General features: G+C 44.2%; 2 protein-coding genes and 1 long non-coding RNA gene across 6 annotated transcripts in view; 1 reads left to right on the top strand and 2 right to left on the bottom strand.

The window, feature by feature from the left end:
- nav2a (neuron navigator 2a) overlaps positions 1-961 on the top strand; it is a 106497-nt gene extending 105536 nt beyond the window's left edge. For all 4 annotated transcript variants that reach the window (XM_027281562.1, XM_027281563.1, XM_027281564.1 and 1 more), the window contains one exon: positions 1-961. This exon is cut by the window's left edge and continues 1208 nt beyond it. The gene's annotated coding sequence lies outside the window, so the exon portion shown is untranslated.
- The window catches only part of LOC113746335 (uncharacterized), a 40889-nt gene that overhangs the window by 648 nt on the left and 17853 nt on the right, over positions 1-22388 (bottom strand). Inside the window, exon 3 of the long non-coding RNA XR_003462760.1 lies at positions 20605-20753. This is a non-coding gene — a long non-coding RNA (uncharacterized LOC113746335). The remainder of the gene's footprint in view (positions 1-20604; positions 20754-22388) is intronic.
- dbx1a (developing brain homeobox 1a) lies at positions 1533-4569 on the bottom strand. The gene is made up of 4 exons (XM_019268047.2): positions 3948-4569; positions 3751-3852; positions 2051-2253; positions 1533-1926 (listed from the first exon to the last, which is right to left on the bottom strand). The coding sequence occupies exons 1-4, from the start codon at positions 4303-4305 to the stop codon at positions 1636-1638; spliced, it is 954 nt and encodes a 317-aa protein (XP_019123592.1). The 5' UTR covers positions 4306-4569; the 3' UTR covers positions 1533-1635.

Below are 22388 nucleotides of genomic sequence, written 5' to 3'. Positions count from 1 at the left end.
AACAAACAGAAATGCCTTACTCTTTTTCTAACAGACTTTGTGCATTAGCTGATTTTGTTTCTTTTATTTGTCTCAATGGCTGTAAAACTTTAAACACAGGGCTCCGGGTCGACTCTCTCGACCTCTCGTCATATCAAAAAAACACAGATGCCGCAGGATTGAATGAGAAGCAGCACTTTTTTGGGTTTTTCAAAAATTGGTATGCATGTGTGGACCCCGGTGCTGTGAAGCAGGTGTAAATTATCCGGACCACCAGAAAGAAAAGATGAAAACATACAGACGTGTTTCGGTGCTTGAAATCAGAACGTTTAGGAAGACGACGTGTTGGTTTTTATACCTCATCCCCTCCTCTCCTGTCCTCTCCTGTCCTCAGCCTGTCTCCACGCTCATAGTCTGCTTCTTTTTGATTGTGATGAACAAACATGTCAAACTAATTCAGTGATCTGTACTATGATGTGTATCTGCTGCTTTGTTTATAGTCAGAAAATTAACCTGAGGGTGTAAAGTGTGGTTGAACGGTTTGACATTTCTGTGGCTTCAAAAAAATAATAATATTAATATTGTACTTTTAATTTGTTTTAAACTTCCCAGCCTGCCTTCTGGGAAGTGTAGGCGGACGTTTAAAGTGTTTTTGTCAGCGATCCTATGCAACACTCATTCTGATCTCCAACACCACCCCGAGCGGTTCAACACTGCCCACACGTTCAGCATGGAACCAGATTTGTGAAGACTTTTCGGATTTGTTGCTCGTTCTTTGTCCATACGTGTGTGTGTGTGTGTGTGTGTGTTTTATAAAGGCTCCTTGGACGCACAAAGAGACTTTGACTCTCTGGTCTTGTGTGTTAACGCCTGCTCGTCTGTCAGTTTAACACACACACACACACACGAACTCGATGAATGTTTAGCCTTCTTTTACTATGTACATTTTTTTATTATATGTAACATAACTTTTGTAAATAGTCGGATGATCTCGCAGCGTTTTGATGACTTTTTTCTAGCCGATTTGTAACAGTACTTGAAGAGGAGTATTTTGTGTACAGTCTCTTTACATCAGAGCAGACCGGTGCCGTTTGTTATCACCAGTCTGTCCAGGGCTCGGAGAATTCAAATCTATCACTGTACTAGTCTTAAGTTATTGTGATTCAATAAAATTAATGATTATTTATGATTGAACTTTGCTCACTGTTCTTTTGTTGAAGCTAAACACACACACACACACACACTCCACTTGCAGTTGTTTACAATTTTATTTGGTATTTGTACAAAGTGTGAAATAAACATATATACAGCACATAATACAACATACTTATTAAACAAATTCATATAAATTATTAACGAAATAGCTACATTTTTTTTTCCAATAGACAACTCTATTCAAGGTGAAAGGAACTCATTATTCTTGGCATAAAATTTCCATACGAAGTTGTACAAAATACTGTACAATCCAACAAAGCTGTGCAAAAACAGCAAATTGTGTCTCAGAAGCAGATCCTGCACAGTGCGCATGCGCTGATGAAGCAACAAACTTGAACTTTTTTTTTTTTTTATGTTTATGGGGCGGCAGCTTCTTACAAATCTGGTCACAGTCTCAGATGAAAACAAAACACGGGTTATATCTCTATGATAAAAAATAAATTAAGATACTGTTATTTCTTCTTCGTCTGACTCTGAGAAGTCCGAGTGCTTACTGGAGAGAGACGGAGAGGAGACGCTGGACCCCGCGGCCCTCATCCTCTCCCTTCTGAACTCTTCCTCCTCGTCCTCCTCCTCCTCGTCGGCTGACGACTTCTTGCCCACGTCGCTCAGATCCGGGTGCGGGTTGGCTTTGGTGGGCAGCGTCTGCTCGCGGCAGCCGCCGGACGACAGCAGCTCTCGCTCTTTAGAGTTCCTCCACTTCATCCGCCTGTTCTGGAACCAGATTTTCACCTGCAGAGAGAGGAAGGGAGAAAATTATGAGTGAGAAAAGTTCTGCGTAAAAGGCGCATGGGAATGGTCTTTACGCGTAAATTACGCACGACGTTTGAAGCACTCAGGAAGAAGTTTTTTTTACCTGTGAATCTTTGAGGCCCAGCTTCGACGCCAGCTTCTTCCTGTCTGGTTTGCTGATGTATTTCTGTTTCTGGAACATTTTCTCCAAGGCTTTGCGCTGCACGTCAGAGAACACCGCCCTCCTCAGCATCCCTCTTCGGGGCTTCCCTCTGGCGGCCAGGGGCCACGAAAAAGTCCCGGGGATGGGAACGACTGATGAAGATGCTACAAACACAGAAGAGAAGGTGGAAGCTGTTAGACTCTGTTTTTGTTTGGACACATCTCAGAAAAGAGAAGAAGAGGTGACCTTTGAACCTCTCAGACTTCACACAGAGGCTCTGTATGAATATCTTGATTCCTCTTTAAGGCCTTATACTTTTCAACTAGGTTAGCGTTGGAAGTCTCCCCCCTTTTTTTTTGGATCTGTGCAATACGTCTCCGTTTTGAGTGAAATGGCACGAGGTGACTAATTAGCACATTGGCCGGTCCCCAACCGCATTGGTATGGTAAAGAGGTAGCATATCCTTTAAGGAACCCTGTGAGGGCGGATAGAGGAGTTAATAAACCGTGAACGGTAATTGTGTAGTAATGAACTAACGCAGAAAAGACTCTGGACAGGCGGCGAAGGCCATATATTATCGCAACAAAGGGAGATTTACACTTTCAAACTAAACACAACTGCATACCAGAATACTGATGCCCGGCGGGGGGAGCGCAGAGCGGAGGAGAGAGAGAAAATCATTTTCATCAAATGAACACGAAAAGATTTTTCTCAGGACGCTGGAGTTGTTTTGTTGAGCCCATGAAAAGACTCCATCTCCATTATGATTTAGTGTGAATGCAAAGCACGGACTTTATGGACTTTTCTAAGAGATTATTCTTTATCTCAACACGTTGATTGGCCCCGCTCGGAGAATAGAGGAACGTTTAGGGGCGCAGACAGAGAGAGAGAGAGGAGCTCAGTGGTAACTTATCCTATGAGCGCACATGTGCAGCAAACTGGAACTGTTTTTGGATGCAGTTTTTTTTTTATTTGAAAATCCCACAGCACACACACACACACACACACACACACACACACACCCTGCGTGGACGCTGCTAACTGGACGTCCCCGTCCTGACTGCCCCTGTGGCCGCAGCAGAAATCAAGAACAACGACGCGCTATGTGGTCTTGTGAGAATATTGAAAACTCTCAATAGCGCCTAATAGGGGAAATTAGTGCATGACTGGTTCACGCCTTTGCCCCCCTCCCTGGTAAAAGTCACTCTCGCACAGGGGTGTGTGTGTGGGTGGTTTCGCCCGGTGGGAGCTGACCAAATTGGTCACGGTGCTGAAGGGGGCTTTGTTGCCCCGCCGCAGCGGCCCGGTGGCCCCCCGGGCTCTGTGGGAAAACGCGGGGACAGGGAAATGCCAAAACGCCCCCCAATGGGAAGCAAAGGGGGGGACTATAACTCGCCACCCCGCCTCAAATTTAGAGCGTGACGATTTGGGATAATTGGTTAATTAGGGGGTGGGTGGGTGGGTCCGGGTTAGGGGCCAGGAGCCAGCGGTCTCCCAGTAATAAGACAGTTTTCTTCTTTTCTGCTAAAAAAAAAAAATCTATGACAGGGGCTGAAAGTGTTTTACATCTAAATGCAATTAGTTGAGACAGATTTCTAAACAGGCTCAAAGAGGTGGAGGAGGTGGAGGAGGAGGAGGTGGTGGAGGAGGAGTGCGCCTACCTGGTAAATATGGCGTCCTGAATATGGGATGGAAGGTTCCGTCAAAGCACGGGATGGGGAAGCTCTTGGAGTGCAGGTGGTGGATGACAGGTGGAGAGGACGCTGTGGAGGAACATCACGTGTTAGAAATCAGCTGAGCATGAGTCAGTCTGTCTGTCTGTCTGTCTGTCTGTCTGTCTGTCTGTCTGTCTACTCACCGGTCTTTGGTGAAGGTGCGAGGATGGCGCTCACTCCAAACTTGAGAAAAGTCGGGTCTTTGCTGCTCGGCACTGACGTTTTGGGCGAGCACGATTCGCGCGTCGTGGCCAACGCGTGCGCGCCGCTGAAGGACAGGGTGGTGGTGGCTGTGGGCAGGGAGGCGCTCGCTGACGGGACAGTCCGGTTTATGAAGGCGGCGGCGGCGGTGGGGCGGCTTATCCGGAGCAGGTCCTCCACTAGAAAGCTTGAGTGCGTCGGGAAGACGGAGGGCAGGGTCTGGTGGAGCGGCAGAGCCGCGGCGGGCCGGTACAAGCCCGGGTACAGGGCAGGAGGCGCGAGGACGCTTGGGATCATCATGGTCCCGGTTTGAAAAGAGAAAAATCGGGAGGTACTCCTTGTGGCGGCTGGGAGAGAATCACTGTGAATGCTGCTAACTCCTCTGCTCTCTCACTCTGGGGAGAGGAGTTTTATAGGAGCCTGCCCCCCCCTCCCCGCCCCGGGCCCTCAGCTCGGGGCCTGACAGCCTCAACAATGAGGCTCAACAAAGTTCTCCACATGGGTCGCTTTCATGCCGCATCCCCCGGCCCGCTGATTGGCCAGAGGACGCAATTTATGATTGCATTAGACTTCATAAGCAAGCAACACACAATGTCCTCCACACAAAAGAGGCTCGGTCATCAATTTTGCATGTTGACCACTTTCCTTTCAATTTGTTTTGTTTGGCGGAGGCGAGCGGCCTAATTAAAGAGCGATCTTTACAGATTGGGGCCTTTTAATGAGAGATGCTGCATTCAGGGACTCTTTCTTCTGCAGGATCTAAAAATATCCTGAAATTATTTTATTCTGTTTTCAGAAATAAACTCTTAATATTTCACCTTTTAAATCCTTTGAGGTGAATTTGTGATTTTTATTGTGCTTTAGAAATAAACCACCTTAACGGAATAACTGTTTTTTTATTATCCACATGCATTATTGTCCGCGTCTTGTGCGCGCAGACGCCGCGCATGTAAATCAGTTTTAGGGTTTCATTGGATTCTCAACACTCAATCTGGCCCTCGTCATGGAATAATGTCTTAAACGGATTTCTGCTATCAAAACGCTTTAACAGATGTGTTAAATATCACTCTCTCTTCTTTGCACATGCGGGCTTCATTCATTGAGTGCGCCGGAGAGCCGCAGCGGCTCAGCTCAGCGCCGCACAGGAGAAGTGTGCGGCCTGAGCCGTGCGCTCATGATCCTGTTAACCATGAACTAACTGTCACCCTCAGCTGCGGAGGAGGCGCCCCTCGGCCTTTTCTCTCCTTCCCTCTCTCGGCTTTAAAAAAAAAAGAGAGAAAGCCCAGAGGAATAAAAAAAAGCTTTATTTCTAAAGACGGTTTTGTTCTGCTATTTTAACCGGCTGAATAAAAGTGCATCTGTGATTTGATTTAAAACGCATTCATATGAGCGGACACTGAGACCCCCATATAAAACTCTTATTAAAGCGACTTGGAGCCTGATAGTCGTGTTCTGTCAGCTTTGCGCCTGAAAACCCGTTAAAGCAGAGCAATCAGGCGCAAATACACCCAGACACAGAGAGACAGACACAGAGAGAGGGAGGGAAAAAACGGCTCATTAAGAGCAGAAATACAATAAAAACAAAGAGTTCAATTTAGAAAAGTAAAAGAAATGTTTATTTATTATTTGCTTTTATTCATTCTTGCTGCTCAGATCTTTTAATTTAAGTTTATTTATGTCCTGGTTGATTTTTGATGTTAAAACCAAATCAATTAGATTTAAAATGTTTAGATTATTTTTTATGACTCTAAAAATGTTGCAGGTTTCATGTGAGTCATTTAAAGAAGTCCAGGAGAAAGCCTGTTAATTAAAAGAAGCGTGCGTAAACTTTAAAGTCTCCTTCATGGCGCACGGTTTGGAGTTTGTTTTATTCATGTCCGGCTCGGTCAGTTTGGATCATTTGGGATCAGCTCAAATCATGAGAAGTTCTGCAACATCAATCTAATAATATAAACGGGCCACAATCCGATAATTAAAAGGGGAACGCCTCCGTGAAATGAGAGAGTCAACGCGTATCAGAGGTGCGCGTCTGCTTTTATGAGCGCACCGCGACGCAAACAGGCGTTAACACGGCGCTGCCGCCTCCACCGCAGCTACACCTCCGAATAAGTAACAAGACCTTCAAAGCTTTTTTATGAGCCCATATTCCTTCACTTGGCTCTGCCCGAAATCCTCCCTTTGTGAGCGGTAAGCAGATGGTTAGCAGGAAGCATAGGCTGCTCTGGCTGACCGAGACTAATTTCGACGAGCTTTGCAAGCTTGCCACGTCCCCGGCTCCTTTACCAGGCCGAGTAAAAACAGCTGGCTACGGCTGAATTAAAGCCATTAAAAGCACATCTCTGAAATATTACCAGCACCACCACCAACAACAAAAACACCACCCTCACCTCCCCCTGCGGCCCCTGAAGGCTCGGCACTGTGCGGGTAATTACTGGATGATAAACTTTGGCTTTATTGGATCATTTGTTGCGTTTTTTTCAGCCTCTCCAACTCTAAATATATTTATTTAACATAATTATTATTATTTAATGTGTCAGTTTTACGCATTTGTGGTGTTTCATCTTTAATTCTAATACCGCAGCAGCTTATTTGCATAGATAATTCTGATATTTAATGTGATATTTCATCGTTTTACTCACCTATAATATTAATATCACTGATTATGTTTATGTGCTGATCTCCCCACAGGGAATTCTGATGTTTAGCAGGATTACTCATTTATGATTTGATCACTTAAACTTTGAATCTCCACAAACTTATGTTTTTCCAGCTTCATGTTGCATTAATAAATACAGTCAGTCAGTCTGGGGATAATATCGGATTGTTCCACTCTGTCCCGGCTGCGCTGAGCCACTTCACCACACAGATGAACTTAACCATTGTCTTGGCTCTATTTCTGCTTCGTTAAGTGAAAGGGGCTGAGTAAATATGTTACCCATGCATGAGAGCCTCTGTATGGGCCCTTCCATTGTGCTGCGGGTCCGACAGGTGGTTAACTGTTTATTATTCCCTCATTATTTATCGGTGACGTGGACGCACCGAGGAACGGGAACTCCCCATCCTTTCACTTAAACCGGGGGATGAACAGATTGTGCTGACTGGTTAGCAGCCTCGTATATGACACCGGTCACCAGTCCATCCATCTCAGCCCCCCCACCCTCCCCTTACAGCAGCCATTCAACCTCCATCAGGGGTTTGGTAAATGAAACGCTTTATTTTCAGTTAACACATCCAGTCCTGAGGGATCTGGATGTTTTATGCTCTCCAACTGCAGCCAGGCAGCAGTAACACTGTAATATTGTCATTTAAGGTGCTTAAAGTGAAGTTTATAGGTAAATAAAGTTGAATAAATGAGGATTTCTTTCTAAACTTTGTTTTCAAAGCTTGAATATTTTTGTATTTCACCATATTTATTTCAAAGTTATACTCATGACGTTGCAGATTCAGATTTTAAATACAAAACATGATGCATTTTTTTTATTTAAATAGCCAAATGTTGTTAAAATTAGCTCCACATCCACTAACTACAGAAAGAAATGTTGCTTGTTTATTAGTAAATCATTAAAAATAAGCCAAAAAAATATAAAATAACACCCAGAAATGAGTTCTTCTGCAGAATAAATACATACTTCTGTCACTTAATCTTGCTAATTTGACAAATTTGGTCCATAATTGTACTTTGAGTTAAATTTAATGAAGCATTTTCCATTTGTTTTACTACTTTCTAAATACTTCTGCACTCATTTGTCAGACTTTTTCCTCACACCTTAAATCAAAGCTGGAGAAATAAAAGAAAATACTAGTAAGTGAAAAAAAAGGTGTATATGGATCAATATACGCCCAACAATGAGCAGCAATATAAATGTAAGTGTGAAGAAATAGTGCAAAGGCAGAAAGTATTGAATGGACATGGAGTGGATGATTATGTACAGTAGCTTCATGTGTCCGTGTCGAGATTACAGCGTGCAGAGAATCCTCGCTCCTGCCATGTGAAGTTAACCAAACATCTATTTCAGTTAGTGACCGGGCTTCACCTCGGCCAGCGGCTGCTGCGGCTCCCACTCGGGGCGTTTTGGCCGCGGGTTCACCCTCAGCTCGCCGGTGGCAGTGAAGGTCTCTGCACAGCATCTGGTGCAGGCCGCTCAAATAATAAAAAAAAAGAAGAAACCCCCGCTCGACACTGAGCGAATTAGCAATGCCACAAGATTCAGAAGAGCAGTGACAAGCATTAAATCGATATTAACTTTGTATTAAACATGGGCCCCTCCCTCTTCCCCAAATGGACTGGAGCCATATCAGTGCACAAAGCGCTCTGTATGAACTCTGCCTGCACCTGTTCCCTCTTACTTGGCCATGGGAGTTCAACTTCTTAGTTTCACCCCAGGCTTTTTTCATTTCATCTGCTTCACCCCACACTGAATTCTTTCAGTCCGGCTTTTGTCATCATCCCTGATCTCATCTTCACCCCCGATGTGTTTACAACTCATCAGATCACGTCATCGAGAACATTTTCATTAACCGCTCCAACAAGACGCTCCAACTTCCAAACCGCACAAACCTCTTTGCTCTTTTTCAGGGTGCAGACTGGGACACTTCGCCTCCCCTTTCTTTTTTTAGCTGTTCATTTATTAGCAGTTGTCAGTATGGATGTCGAGTGGTGTCCTAATCCTCTTAAAGCGCATGTTGGTACAGTTTGCATATCATTTTCTCATCTTAGCGAAAGGCCACAACCCTCCCTATTCACTGGGATTCCCTGTCCTCTTTCAGTGCAGCCACAGCCAAAAGCATTAGCATAATCTGACAACCAATACCATTGTCCATGACCTTGTATGCAAAGTTAATTGCTCATTAATACCAGACAAAACAGAGGGGTGCAGAGGAAGCACAGTAGTCCCCCTAAATCCTTGTTTTAGAAGGAACAAGGCAGGTGGAACATCCTCCGCTGGCTCATTAAACTCTACCTGAAATGAATTTATTCAAATCTAAATATTTTAATTCTGCTCAAAAATACTCTGAATCAAGTAGTTGCTGCTTAACCAACCTCTCTAGTTTTAATAATAATCTAGCAGTGATATTGTATTATGTCCCCACACACACACACACACACTGACTCATACAAAGACTTGCACACACTCCCTCAAAAGTATATACAATTTGTCACAGTGGCTAAAGCGGTAATCAATTGCAAATGTATCTCTCTGCAAGTTTAATCTCATCTCTACATTAGTTTCACGGATGCGGGGCGATTTACAAAAAAAAAAAAAAGAGCCTCCGCTCTTGAACCCCCAACCCCAAGCACCTGGCAGCCTTTTCTGGGGTAGCGTCATGTAAACACCCACTGCTTCAACGGGTGCCCCGTCTGAGGACCCAAGCGTCACCGCGCAGCACGGAAAAGAAGGCCAGGCTGTGTGGTTGTCAACACCGGTTTAGCTTAGGAGTCCCGTGGTGACATTAGCGCTGACTCTCCTGGTCATGCTGACCTTCGAGCACTTGTTTGATATAGATATAGCCGCTAATATCTGATTAATATGGAATGAACAGGCAGTGGGACGGAGGTTCAGGAGGCCACCGCATGCAGCTGCCTAATACTGTCTTTGTGCTCTGCAGAGCTGCACAGCCGGCTAGGACGAGTTCAGATAGAAGAAAAATGCAATAAAAATGTTACGTGCACCAAAATGAGGTGCTCAGAATGTTTGCTGGTGAAAAACAAGAAGCCATTTTTTCTTCTTTCCAAGAAAGTTCTGCTAGAGCCAAAACTTTCCGACGACTCTGGCCTGGAGGTTTGTTGTTGAAGTGTGTGTGGGAAGGGTAGCCCTGCAGGGCAGTTGAAGAAGAAGTACAAGAAGAAGAAGAAGAAGAAGAAGAAGAAGAAGGTGGTATGAATGGGGAAAGAAGGGGCTTGGGTGGAGGAGGGGATGCTTGACGGACTTCACTGCCTGTTGGCCCTGTAGCATTGATGCCGTGTTGGCCATATAATCGGATTGCCAGTGGGTGAAAGTGAGCCCGGGTGCTTATGTCAGTTTGCGTCTCGTCAAGCTGAATAATACGCATGGCCAGGGAGTGAAGCGGACGCTTGCCATTGAGAGCTCTCAATACTTGTGGCTAAGCATTTCTAAAAGAGAGAAAAAGCCTCATTGGATTCATATATAATTCTCACTCAAGCGTTTTGATGCATTTGCATAACAGGAGGAAACCAGTGATCTTTTCAGCACTGCTGCTGCTCCTGCTGCACAAGTGTGTGTGTTTGCATGTGCCCAGTGTGTGTGTGTGTGTGTGTGTGTGTGTGTGTGTGTGTGTTTGAAAGAGCCCTAGCTGAGTCCCGCATAAACAAGGCTGGACACGGTTCTTGCACTTGGCCTCTCATGATTAATCGAAGATCAACAACAGAAACGACAGAACATTTAGCTTTTCCCACTTATCTTCTTTCACGTTGAGGGAGAAAAAAAAAAGAAAAGAAAAAGAAGCAGAGCCGGGAGCCAGAGTTCAGTGTTTATGTTGTCATGAATGAATATGACCAAAGGAAAACATGGCTGACCTTCAGATTCTGTGGATTTCACTTTCACGTTTCTAGCAGATCTTTTCTGATGTTCTATTTCAAACCGGCGGCTCCTGTTGAGTTTGGCTGAACTGAAACATCGTACAGGAGAAGCATTTTATGATCTTCTTCCTAAACTGACTTATTATTATTTGGACAAAACACATGTTGAATCTATAAGCTGACTTACTTTTTTAAGCATTGTTCTCATGTGTTGTTTTAGCCAAATATCACCTTGACTCCACAGCGCAGTCAGAAACTATTAGGACAGCATCATTTAGCCCATTTTAATTAAAAAGACACACTAGTCACTAGTGCTGATTTCTCAGGTTAAATCCAGCTCCATCAAGGCGATATAGTTCTGGACTCTCCTGACCTTAATCCAACAGTTTCACTTAAAACAAGACTGACAGAAAAAAAAAAAGCCCCAAATAACAATCAAGTGGCTGCAGTACAGGCGTATAGCAGAGTATCATCAGCGTAGAATGTGAGTCTGTTAATGTCTCTGGTTCTTCACACAGGCCCTGTTTACACGTACATGGGTATTTTTAAAAACGGAGACATTTCCCTTCGTTTGTACCTAAAAAACGGTGAATTCGCCTCTGAAAACGAATCTTTCTAAAAACTCCGGCTAGAGTGGAGATTCTGGAAAACTCCGGTTTTGCGTTTGCGTGTAAATTCAGATAAACTGACTTTTAGGCAGCTGATGCGCCAGAAGTGCGACCAATGTTTACGTTTTGCTATGACGATGATCATGGAAGCATTATTCTGATTGTCTTGCAGAGGATTCTCCTTCTTCCTACACTGCCGCCCACAGGCTTGGCGTAGTTATGACGGCGTATTTATGCGCGCTGACTTTTTTGAAAACGATGCTATGTGCACGATGTTATTTTGGAAAACGGAGGGAGGGAAATATTCGTTTCTCAACATACCCGGCTATGTGTAAACGTAGCCACAGTCACTGACTAGAAATGATACGACACCAAACGGTACATGGCTTTATTTAAAAAGGCAACGTCGTCCTTTTGGTCCCCCAAAATTGCGGGGTTATAACTAAGCGGTTCATTTTGAAGAAAAACTGTCCGTGACAGAAAAAGGTTCAGAGCGAGAAGCTGCTGTGTGACATTTAACACTACCAGTATTATCAATTATGATTGATAGGAAATTAATAAATCAATTTTAAGAAAGTGAGAGTGATTTTTCAAGCAAAAATACAAGAACTGATCCGTTTCCAGATTCTTAAATATAAATACTTGCTGTGTCTCTGTTATGTCGTTGTAAATTGAACATCTTTGGGTTTTGATTGGACAAAAAAAGCTTGTGACCGCTGCTGAGAGCAGTGTCCTGCAGTACAAGACCAAAATATAACAAAACATGTAACTCCTAATCCACTGTGTATCCTTTTCTATTATCTACTCCGTATCGGCCATGGAGTAATCCATTGACACAAAGTGAAATATTTGGGTTGCAGATGGTGAACCAAACATCCGTTGATAAAGCCGTGACAGCAGCCACATGCTCTGAAACATCTGCAGGCCTCAGCGTGAGGTGGCAGTTAGCTGGCGGCCTGCAGCAGAACCTGAGAAGGCCGCTGCAGCTCGCCTTCAACCCGGATGTGGACCGACCGTGAGCTTGGTCCATTTACCCCGTTGAAACTCTGTGATGCGTGATGACCACGAGGATGGTAAGGGTCTTTGGTTATACAGACAGCAATAATGTGGACTGACTTTCCACACAGCAGACCCCCCCAGGTCTGATTCCTGGAGCAGTCAAAGTCAGATACAGCCATTTGGAGCCACTGGCCTGTGCTGGTTCTCAGTCCCAGTGTGGCCTGTAATTGATCCCATCATTGCATTATGAGTGATCCAATAGGCCGTAGGTGAGGTGACCTCTGTTGCAGCAGTCTTTAACTCCCCCCTTCTGCTTGTCAGTTCTCCAAACCATCACTCGTCTTTCCCTTTCACCATCTTCTGCAGTCCATTTCCCCCTTTCTTCTTCTTCACGCCTCCTCTCTCTGCAGGTTTAGCAGCCATGTTGAGCTCTGAGCCATTTTGAGCTTAATGAGCGAGAAACGACACAGTTTATCCAGATCAGAGACAGTGAGACGCAGAACTGCTCTAATGTTGTTCTATCAGCTGAGTGAACAAAGAGACACCGGGGTTGCAACTTGCCTTTCATGAAGAACTCATGACCAGGATGTGGGGTTAAGCCAGTCCACCAGAAACAACATGGAAGACCCAAAACATTCAGAAACTTTACAGATGACTGCTCAAGTCGATAAATCTTGTTCTGAATCTTTGAGGTTTATCTCAGAGTATTTTGTATATTATTTTTAGCTCAAGAGTTTTCCTTAGAGAGCTCTTGTACTTGCACAAAAGCCACATAGAGCAGGCAAGGGGAAGGGTCACCTATTGCAGAGTGACCTCTGCTCTGCAGGGCCAAATGATAAGACACTTAAGGTCAAGGAGAGCACAATGGCCTGAGAGAGAGTCCACTCCAAAGACAACAAGCCGCAGAGCAGGAATTTGAAACTTTCACTGTGTTTAAGAGAAATCACTTGAGGTAAAGCTTCAAGCAGAGACGTTCCTGCTTTTATTTGGTAAAGTCTGAGTCAGGTTAAGGACGGAATGAGCTCAACCTGCTCTTAAACCTCGCCTTCTGTTTATATGAAGCTTCTGACCCATTGTTCGCCTCGCCACACACAGAGTTTTTGATCCCCGGTTGTTTTACTTTCTAGTTTTCATGGGACAGCGCGATTCCAGCTATTATCCATGGCCACGGTTCCCCTTTAACGTTTTCCCATCGCCTTTGCCTTTGTGTCTACGCTTTGATGGATCTTTACAGTTTCTTTTCTCTGAGGCAGATACAGCGGGACAAGCGGAGACTAATTGATCAACGGGGGAGCAAATCTCAGTGTCACAGTCTGGGAGTCCAACCCTGTTAGCTTTACGACGTGTGTCCAACAATCTCCGAGATCCCAGCAGATGGAAATTATAGATACCATTTGTTGTCGGAGGCAGATGTATAGTTTTACTCATGCAAGCTGAGAAACAGAAGTTTCTGCAAGATCTTATTGCACGGTGTGTGAAAGCAGGCGAGACGACAAAACAGGCGATCGCGATATAATGAAAGATTTACAGAATAATGACACATATGTTCCAATTTTACACCATTCATTGAGCTGGGGACAATATTTCAAGGATTAGAGATGACAGGCCATGATAGGCCGTCTCCTGGGTCCAGGGATCATGGCTGCATTCACATGCAAAGAGCCTACACACACATTTAAACAGACACACACACACTTTGAAGTTGATGTTTTTCCTTCATATGAAATTTCTTTTAATGACCGATGAGCGCAAAAAATGTCACATGATCACAATCGGCCCAAAAACCCTCACATGACGGATAACGGCGTTGACGGCACACGGAAAAACTAATTAATAAAAGCACTATCAATTCATTCGCTATTGCAACATGTGACAAAAGGAGCAGAAAGACGAGTGCAGGAGAGCAAGAGACAGTTGGGCGAGGGTTGCCAGTTGAGAAAGCTCCATTCAGACCCCTCGAGGTCCTTCATGCTCACACAGGAGATGACAAAGAGCACCAGTTAATTAGCAAGAAGTAGCATCTCAAGGAGGACTGCGAAGAAAACCTCCATTCACTCCCTCTGCTCACCTCTCGCTTATGAGAAAGACTGAAGGGTTGGAGGGGAGGGGGGTGGTGTTGGACGGGGAGAGCAGGCTAAGCTGAGGCTGAGAGCCCGCATGGGGCTGCCTCTGCTTGATTTAATTTGGACAGTCACTCCTTTAATTTGCAAGGTCATTGTATCTAACGGGGAGTTTCTATTGAGGCTGGCGAACAAGTGAAGGCCTTGGAGTGCAAGTCAACGATGGGTCCTCTTCTTCTGGATGAGACGCGGCGGCGGCGGAGGAAAGAGGATGAGAAGAGAAGGAGGGGATTTGAAGTTTTAATTAAGGCACTTCTCCGTTTCAAAGCAGACTAATTTAGCCATAGTTCCTCACAAGTGTATGAGACGATTGAAACAGAGGTGAGGGAGAGGGCTGGCAGGGCGAGCCTATATTAGATCTATTGTTGAAGAAGATTCTGAAGTGCTTCAATGTGTCTTTAAAAAGAAAATAACAGTTGGAGGAGGAAAAAAAAAAGACAAGTAATCTGTTGACCTACTTTTGCCTCAATAAAAAAAAGATCTGGACAAAATCTTTATATCCATTTAGAAAATTCACTATTACACCGTGCAGAGTTTGATTTAAAACTTTACAAAAGCAGGTAAACTCTGATTTTTCTGCAGTGAAAGTCCAGATTAGGAAATGGTGTAAAGACCCGAGTAATTAGCATTTACCGTCGGACCAGGAGCAGAAGGGCAACAGCTTGCAAATAAATCTCTGATGGAGGAGAACCTGGTTGGGTTTAAATGCTGGTTTTGTTTCACTTGTTTAAACGGAGGTCTGATCAGAGCAAAGAAACTCCCCGAGGTCCAACAGGCTGGAGGTTGCAGACAAAGGTAGGCCCGAGCTTGTGCTGAGGTCCCAGAGGACTGAGGAATATGCAAAGCCCCGCACCTCCACACACACTGAGGCTGAATATGAATGGCTTTAAAACCAGGCTGCACCATAAGGAGGCAACATTCAGCTCCTCCGGCCACTTGGTTTTACATGTAAAGGTTAGAAAATGTAAATGTATGACAGTGACTGGGGAAGTCAGGGGTTTAAGAATGGAAATGCATGTTTGTATAGCGACACTGTTGGGAGAGAGGAAGGCTAATTAGCAGTCAAACAAATTTAAAAAATGATGAATAACTGTAAAACTTTGTTTTTAAATGTCCCTCACACACGGGGGGATTAAAAAAGAAAAAGAAAGAGAGGGTTGAGTTCATTGCCTGTGACAGACAGTGTCAATCAAACCGCTGTGTGGAAAGACTCACCGCCCAGGTCTTTGAGGCCGCATTGACTCCCTGTTCATCTTCACTGCACAGTTTCTACACTGCTGAGAATCCTGTTTGGATCTGTGCTCAGTTGTACTTTTCAGAAAAGACGCGTCAACAGAATAATTAACCTTCGTCTGCCGTTTATCGGACAGCTGCAGCAGTGAAAGTTGTGCAACCACCGTGGAAATATACTCCATTAGTAACAGTAACAGTGCTGAATTAAATGTTTTAATAAATAAACAATAACTAATAAAGTTTTGAGGATTTTTGAGATCAGATGAAGGATTAAAGGTCCAATGTGTAGAATTTAGTTGCATCTGGTCGGTGGTCTAGTCGGTGCAACCTTCCTATTGCAAAGGAGAAACAACACTTTAAGGACTCTAGAGTCAATATTAATTTTTCCTGTTCTGGGCAACTGTAGAAACACTGTTTAAATACAGCCTTCATGAAAGACGACCCGCTCCCACTGTAGATATAGAACGATCATTTTAAGTAACAAAAATGTTAATATTCTTATTTTTAAAGGGTGATTGTACATGCATGAAAACATAGTTGTGAATATTTTCCCCAAATTTTACACACTGCACCTTTAAATTTGCTTGATGTCACAGAGCTACAACATCAGGGTGGGTCAACAAAACACCAGACAACCACACCAAAAACAACAAAGCCAACATGTAAGTGCCAAAAAACTGCAGTTCTTCTAATGTCCACTTGAGGCTGGCTCCAGAAGTGAGTCAGTCTCCATAAGTCCCCATGTCCAAATGTCCAACTTCACAGCAGAAATAAACATGTTTACAGCCTGGTACAAAAAACAGTTTTGGTCTCTGTAGCTAATTTCCCCGTTCATGACAACTGTACTGAGGGTGAATTTATATACAACTCACCTGTTCACATTATATTAAGGCTTAAAGTTATGCAGGATTAAGAGCGTGGACGCTTTGATTGACAGGTGGCTTGTTTGGGTAACATACAGCTCCATGTCATGTTCTTATTTTTGGTTTAGCCAGGAGCCGGTGGAGCCATCATACTCCGAGTTTCACCACGGTTCTCCAGAAACCTGCGGACAACCGGACACTACGTCCATGTTTTATACAGTCCATGGTTTCAGTGTTGGTTCTAGTTAACCATGATAACCATGTCATGTCTCTTTCAGGGTTATGCCTAGTCAGGCACGGTATTGGTTGAAGATGCAGTCACATCTCCTTTACTGAAATATAGTAAATAATAACTAAATAAAATATTCCACTGAGTGGAAAGTCTGAATCCGCCTCAACTACCAACACAAAAAGGTCTCAAAGCAAAGCACGAGTACATCAGAAAACTCTGCCTACTTGTTAACTGACTGAAGGCATTTAGTAACTTGCCACCTGTGATCAGTCAGGATGAATCAGTCAGCTCATCCTGTCGTGTCAATAAGTGTCGGACAGACAGGAAGCTGCTGACAGGAGCCACAACAGCGTTAACTAGGGCCGGCTAATGGTTAGCCCGCCGGGATAACCTGACCACGTCCCTCTGCATGTGTCAGCGGGAAGGAAGACGGCTGACAGAGGGCAGCACTGCTGCTTCCTGCCGGATCAGATTTTAAACTTTAAGGAGCGCCCAAACTATCGGATGTGATCATACAGCCGGGAACAAATAGAGGAATGTGGAAGCCACGAAATAACACTATCCACGTCTAATCTGATCAGATAAATGAACCCTGATCGTGTTTCAAGATGTCCTGAATATCCAAACAGCAGCGCTGAGCCTTCAGTGATCAATATGGAAATGTTGACTGTCCATTTTGTGAGTCATGAAGGTTTGTAAAGACTTTTTTTTTTTTTTTAAAGAGAAGTGTGGAGACTTCGGGGAGGGAGTGAGGGAGGAGGAGGAGGAGGGTTCGTGGGGTTGTGCCTCAAATCCCCCAGAAAATTCAAAGTGAGAGAGTCGGAGGGGGTGGATCTGCCAGAGGAGGAGGGTGGAGGGTGATGTATGGAAGCGTAAGAGTAAGAGTTTATTCACTGGTGTCTGAGGGAGCCTTTCAGAGCCGCTGACTGAGTGTCTATAGCGGGGCAATCAACCATAGGACTAGGAGGCTTTATCTCTAAAATACAACCCCACCTCCACCACCCCGCTCCACCCTTCAAACACACACACACACACATATACACACTCTCTGGTACCTGTGAGAGCCTCTCATGTGCGGCTAAGGGTGCCATTGAGGGAGACAGGAGGGAGAATGGCTGTGAGGGACAAACAATCCTGAGGAGTCTATCATTCTGTGTGGTGTTGTCTTAGGGCCTGAATGGAGCCAGTGTGACCTGCCCACCACCACCACCACCACCTCCTCCGCCTCCTCCTCCCTTCTCCATCTACTCCTCCTATCTGCTGCCAACCACCACCACCCCCCAACTGTCCTGCCAATAAGTGCCTTATCGTCAACTGCACTTTTACAAACAGGCGACTGTCTCTTCCAGCCGAGGCAAATCATTCTAAATATTATGCAACTAACTATGGAGCCGAGCGCAGAGTCTGATCTGATCCGTGAATTTAAATATGTATCTAACAAACCTTCTAAATTTGGCGCACCTGATTTTTTTCAAGAGCTGCTTGATCCAAAATGTTGAAGGTCCTGAGCGAAAACTTTAAAGTTGATCAGCTTCAATCAAACTTGAATGCAACTCTTAAAAAATGATGTATCACCCTGTCGGAGTTGTTGGAACTAGAGAAGCTCGTCTGAGGGAAAGAAATGTTCTCACAAATCTCGTTATTAATATTCAGCAGAGCAGACAGCCTGGTTTTATTCAGTCTGCTCACGGATTTAATGTTTAATTGGTGAGATATGATCACAGGGTTTGGAACACAGCGACGCTCTGACGGGAACAGATCCGTTAAATCTGCTCTCACTCTTTACAGTTTACAGCTTCTTGTACATCCAGTTCTATTTATATTGGGAAGCGAGATGGCCCTTTAAATTAAAGTTTCCTGAGATACAAAAAAAATATTTAGAATACTGAAAATACATTTCAGCTTCTATTTTTAGCATCACATCCTTTCAGGAAAAAAAAAGCACTGACCAACTTATTTCACATATTTATCCGTGACAATAATCAAAATTTAAATGCTCATTAATGCCAGTGATCAAACCACAGTTACAAAGAAATCACATTCATGGGCTTTATTGTTACATTTATCAGTGTTAATGATTTGCTATATGATCAAATGGAAATAAAGTTCTGAATAATTAAAAGGTGTTTACTCTTGTTAATCTTGCTGCGATGAAATGGTCGGCGTCATCACAAAAACATCACGGGAGCTTCATATGAAAATTATTTCTGAACTTCCCACTTCCCTCTTTCATTGGTTACACTGAACCAGCAAAAACCAACTGGCTGCCTACTACTTACAACAGCAATGCATCAAAAGAAGCTTATTGACAGACAGATGGATGGATGAAAACTTCAGATCATGATCCAAAATTAGCTTCACGCATCAATACCAACATTTTTATGGTCATGTTCAGGGAAATATTGCTGCGCTAGTATCTTAAAAATATGAAACATGCTCATATTGGTCAGGATTTACATCCAGTGCAAACCTTCAGGGCCAACAGAGGATGCAGTGTATGTTTCATGATGCAAGGTGGAAAGTTATGATGTGGAAGTTGGGCTCCGACCTCAACGTGGGAGTCTGTGTTTTTTGCATTTTTCTGTATTGTTGTTAGACTGAACACGAGTTAAGACTCTAATTTCTGCAGCAGCTTCTCCATCCAGCTCCGCTCTGTGGGAAAAATAGGAGGACCATGTCTTATCCAAACATATGGTCTCCTGATTCCCTCGGCCTGATCCGTCTGCAGCATCTGTTGCCAAGTGCACCACCACACAGACGGACACTGTGACCAACAGCATTGTGTAGATGTGTGTGTTAGCGTGGATGACACTAGCAGAGAAGGCCGGTGGGGGTACCCAGGGTTGGCTGAAGGGGTACGGGGAGGGAACGGGGCTGGTGGCTGCTGGGGGGGTACGAGGGCACCAGAAGGGCGTAAAGAGAAAGGCAGAGAATACAGTCATTACCCACCCAGGGCTATTCCTCTCTGGCCCATTAGCTGCTGGCGGCCGTGACCAATTGGGTTTTGTCGCTCCTAGCAGGGTCATCCAGTGGTGGTCTGGGGCCTTTTCTATAATGGACGCTCACTCAGCCGTCCTCACACAAAAACCTTTAAGAGGGGAAAGAAATTCTCTCCCTGACTCTCTCTCTCTCTATCTCTCTCTCTCTCAGTTTAAAAAGACCCAGTCAGGCAAGAAAGAGAAAGAGTGAAAAGTGATCATGAAAAGAGATTTGTTGCGATGTGAAGCGCGCAGGGAAGTGATCGTTTAGCCACACGTGGGGTGAAGGGACTTCCATGGCAGCGGGTCTTGTTAACCCTCTTGACTCGAATGCCAGAAAAAAAAAAAAAAGAAAAAAAAAATCAAATTGTCCCGTGCCTCAAAGTCTGAGGACGGGACGTGGTTCCTTGTGGGAAAAGCTCACGACTTCACAACTGGCGGCGTGTGTAATTTTCAAAGTGGAAAGGAGGAATTTGAATAGGCCATGGCAGATTATCCACCGTGTATGAACACTGATCCTTGAACTCAAGACGGTTCAAACGGCAAAGATGTTTTCTCCCAGTTTCTGGTTCGATTCCACGCGGCGGCTCGACGGAAACAGGTGTGAGAGAGGCTGGAGGTTAATCTGAAGCCGAGCGTTTCATTCATCAGATTCTCTGATTGGAAAGCAGCTCTTCTGCTACTGAATCCTCTAAATCAAAGTCACTACCGTCGAACGAAAACCTCAAACATCTCGTTCATGGAAGAATTTAATGTTCCTCCAACAATTTTTTGGTCTTTCTTCCAAAGTTCTTGAGATTTGAGTTTTCCGTCACAACAGAAATAAATGTGTGCACATATATGCATATTCCATCCAGTATGAGTTGTGTATGTGTGTGTGTGTGTGTGTGTGTGTGTGTGTGTGTGTGTTTTTTTTTGTCCAGTCCGTAGCTGAATAAAAGGCCAGTTAGCCACCTAGCGGGCTACTAATTCTCCATGTCAAATACAATGGCTGCAATTATATGGTAATCAGTGTTGGTGGCTCATACCTTTCTGCTGCTTTCTTGTGAGTGTGTGTCTGGCCAAGCTGCTCCTCAGGGAGACGGTTAGTCACGGCTTATTATTGACCCATTAGACACCCGTCCCCACTGCCAGAAAGAAACCAGTCGGCTCGCAGGCCCCCGCGCTGCTGCATTCACTGAACAACAACAACAACGACGACGAGAACGAAGTTAATCATTTTTGTTATCTGCGGAACAAAAATGAACGAACTCATTGGTGCAGAGTTGTGATCTTTAAAAAGTGTTTTTTTTGCACGTTTTACATCATAACTGGTCACTTTCAGAGATTTTTGTGCACTGTTCCAACATCCATTTATGTCTCCATGAGACATGAAAATAACTTTTGTGCAAAGATAAAGTTATTTTTATTTCAGTATACTCAGATCAAGATGCACCTAACCTCTGTAACCACTTCTAACTTTGACAAAAACAAACTGAATATGATGGATTATTCAACTCAAGCATGATCTTAAAAAAATAAATAAAATAAATTAGGTCTGCTCTTTTAATCGCCATATAAAATAATTAAAAACTGCAGAAAAAGTTCCAAAAAAAATCTGACATTTTACGACAAAATCTAGTCGACATGTTTCGTAATGAAGGAGCTGAAAGTTGCAAACACGCCGGCTCCTCTAATGCGAGTCAGTCGTTGGCAGATTTTATTTCACCGTTTTAAAAAGCACTTTTTCTGCTCTGGAACCGTTCACCACCACATCATCATCATCATGCAAAGCACGTCGACAACATGACGCAAGCCCGTGAAGATATTCTCTTTCAAAAACACGTCGCCTCTTTGACGCTTCTTCTCTCCGTCCTATAATCGACAAATGTGTTGTTTTGATATAATCCCCCAGATCTGTCAACTCTGAAGCTTGCCCTCTTGCTCCCCCCCTCTCCATCCCTCCACCCTGCAACACACCCACGCAGACCCCCTTCTTCTCTGCCACCACCACCCTCCTCTCCCGGTCCCCACCCCTGCAAAGCAAAGCTCTCTTTGTTAACCTAATGTGCTTTTACCAGTTGCTTTCTGCCAGCGAGACATCTGCTGTGTGCAACCAGTCAATATTGTGGGGACAGTTCAAAGCGGCCAGTTCATTATCTGTGTCAGCTTAACAACCCAAAGGTAGCGGTCTAAGGGACACAAGGAGAAGGAGGAGGAGAGGGGTAGGAGGAGAGGAGGAGGAGGGGGACACAATGTGAGAAGACACAATGGACTCCTCATTAACCAGTGATTTATCATGATAGGATGCCCAGTTCAACCTTTGGCTCGCCCCCCCTCCTCCCTCCACACACTCACACCTCTGGAAAAGGATCCTATTGTTGGAAAAAAAAGAGAAGAGAGGACTGTGAAAGTGGAGTTGAAAGTGAAATGATATAGTTAAAAAGTCAAATGAAAAGTAAAAGTGAAAGAAAATCATCCGTAGCTGAAGTGTGTCCGAGAAAGAAAGAGCCAAACGCTCTGCCAACTTTCAGCTTTTCAGTTCTTTAACAGAGAAACTAATAAAAAAAGAAGCTGGTAGCTTCTCGTACACGCTCATTGTCACTTTAAGGTTTTACTATCAAAGACTTGAATGCACTCTGCAGAGTTTTCCAACCTCGTGTACCAGTTCGTGAGAAAAGCTAACAGCAGCAGCAGCCCTCCGAAAACTTTATTAAACATTGCACGCAATCTAATTCACACCGTAAAAAATTTGCCTCGCAATAGACACACCCTCCTGCAGCGGGGGCTTTATGAAAGTCAAATCTCTCGGTCATGATGATATCATACATGT

This window comes from Larimichthys crocea, chromosome VIII (assembly GCF_000972845.2).
Source record: "Larimichthys crocea isolate SSNF chromosome VIII, L_crocea_2.0, whole genome shotgun sequence".
Lineage (NCBI taxonomy): Eukaryota > Metazoa > Chordata > Actinopteri > Sciaenidae > Larimichthys > Larimichthys crocea.
Note: the sequence above shows the minus strand (reverse complement) of the source record. Positions and strands in the feature narration are given on the sequence as shown.

What these genes read in the sequence shown, in the direction of transcription:
- dbx1a (XM_019268047.2), bottom strand. Translation starts at nt 4,305, where the DNA reads ATGATGATCCCAAGCGTCCTCGCGCCTCCTGCCCTGTACCCGGGCTTG. An exon ending in CGCACCTTCACCAAAGACCG is followed by an intron (nt 3,853 to 3,947) that starts GTGAGTAGACAG and finishes GTTCCTCCACAG; the next exon opens with CGTCCTCTCCACCTGTCATC. An exon ending in TGGGCCTCAAAGATTCACAG is followed by an intron (nt 1,927 to 2,050) that starts GTAAAAAAAACT and finishes CTCTCTCTGCAG; the next exon opens with GTGAAAATCTGGTTCCAGAA.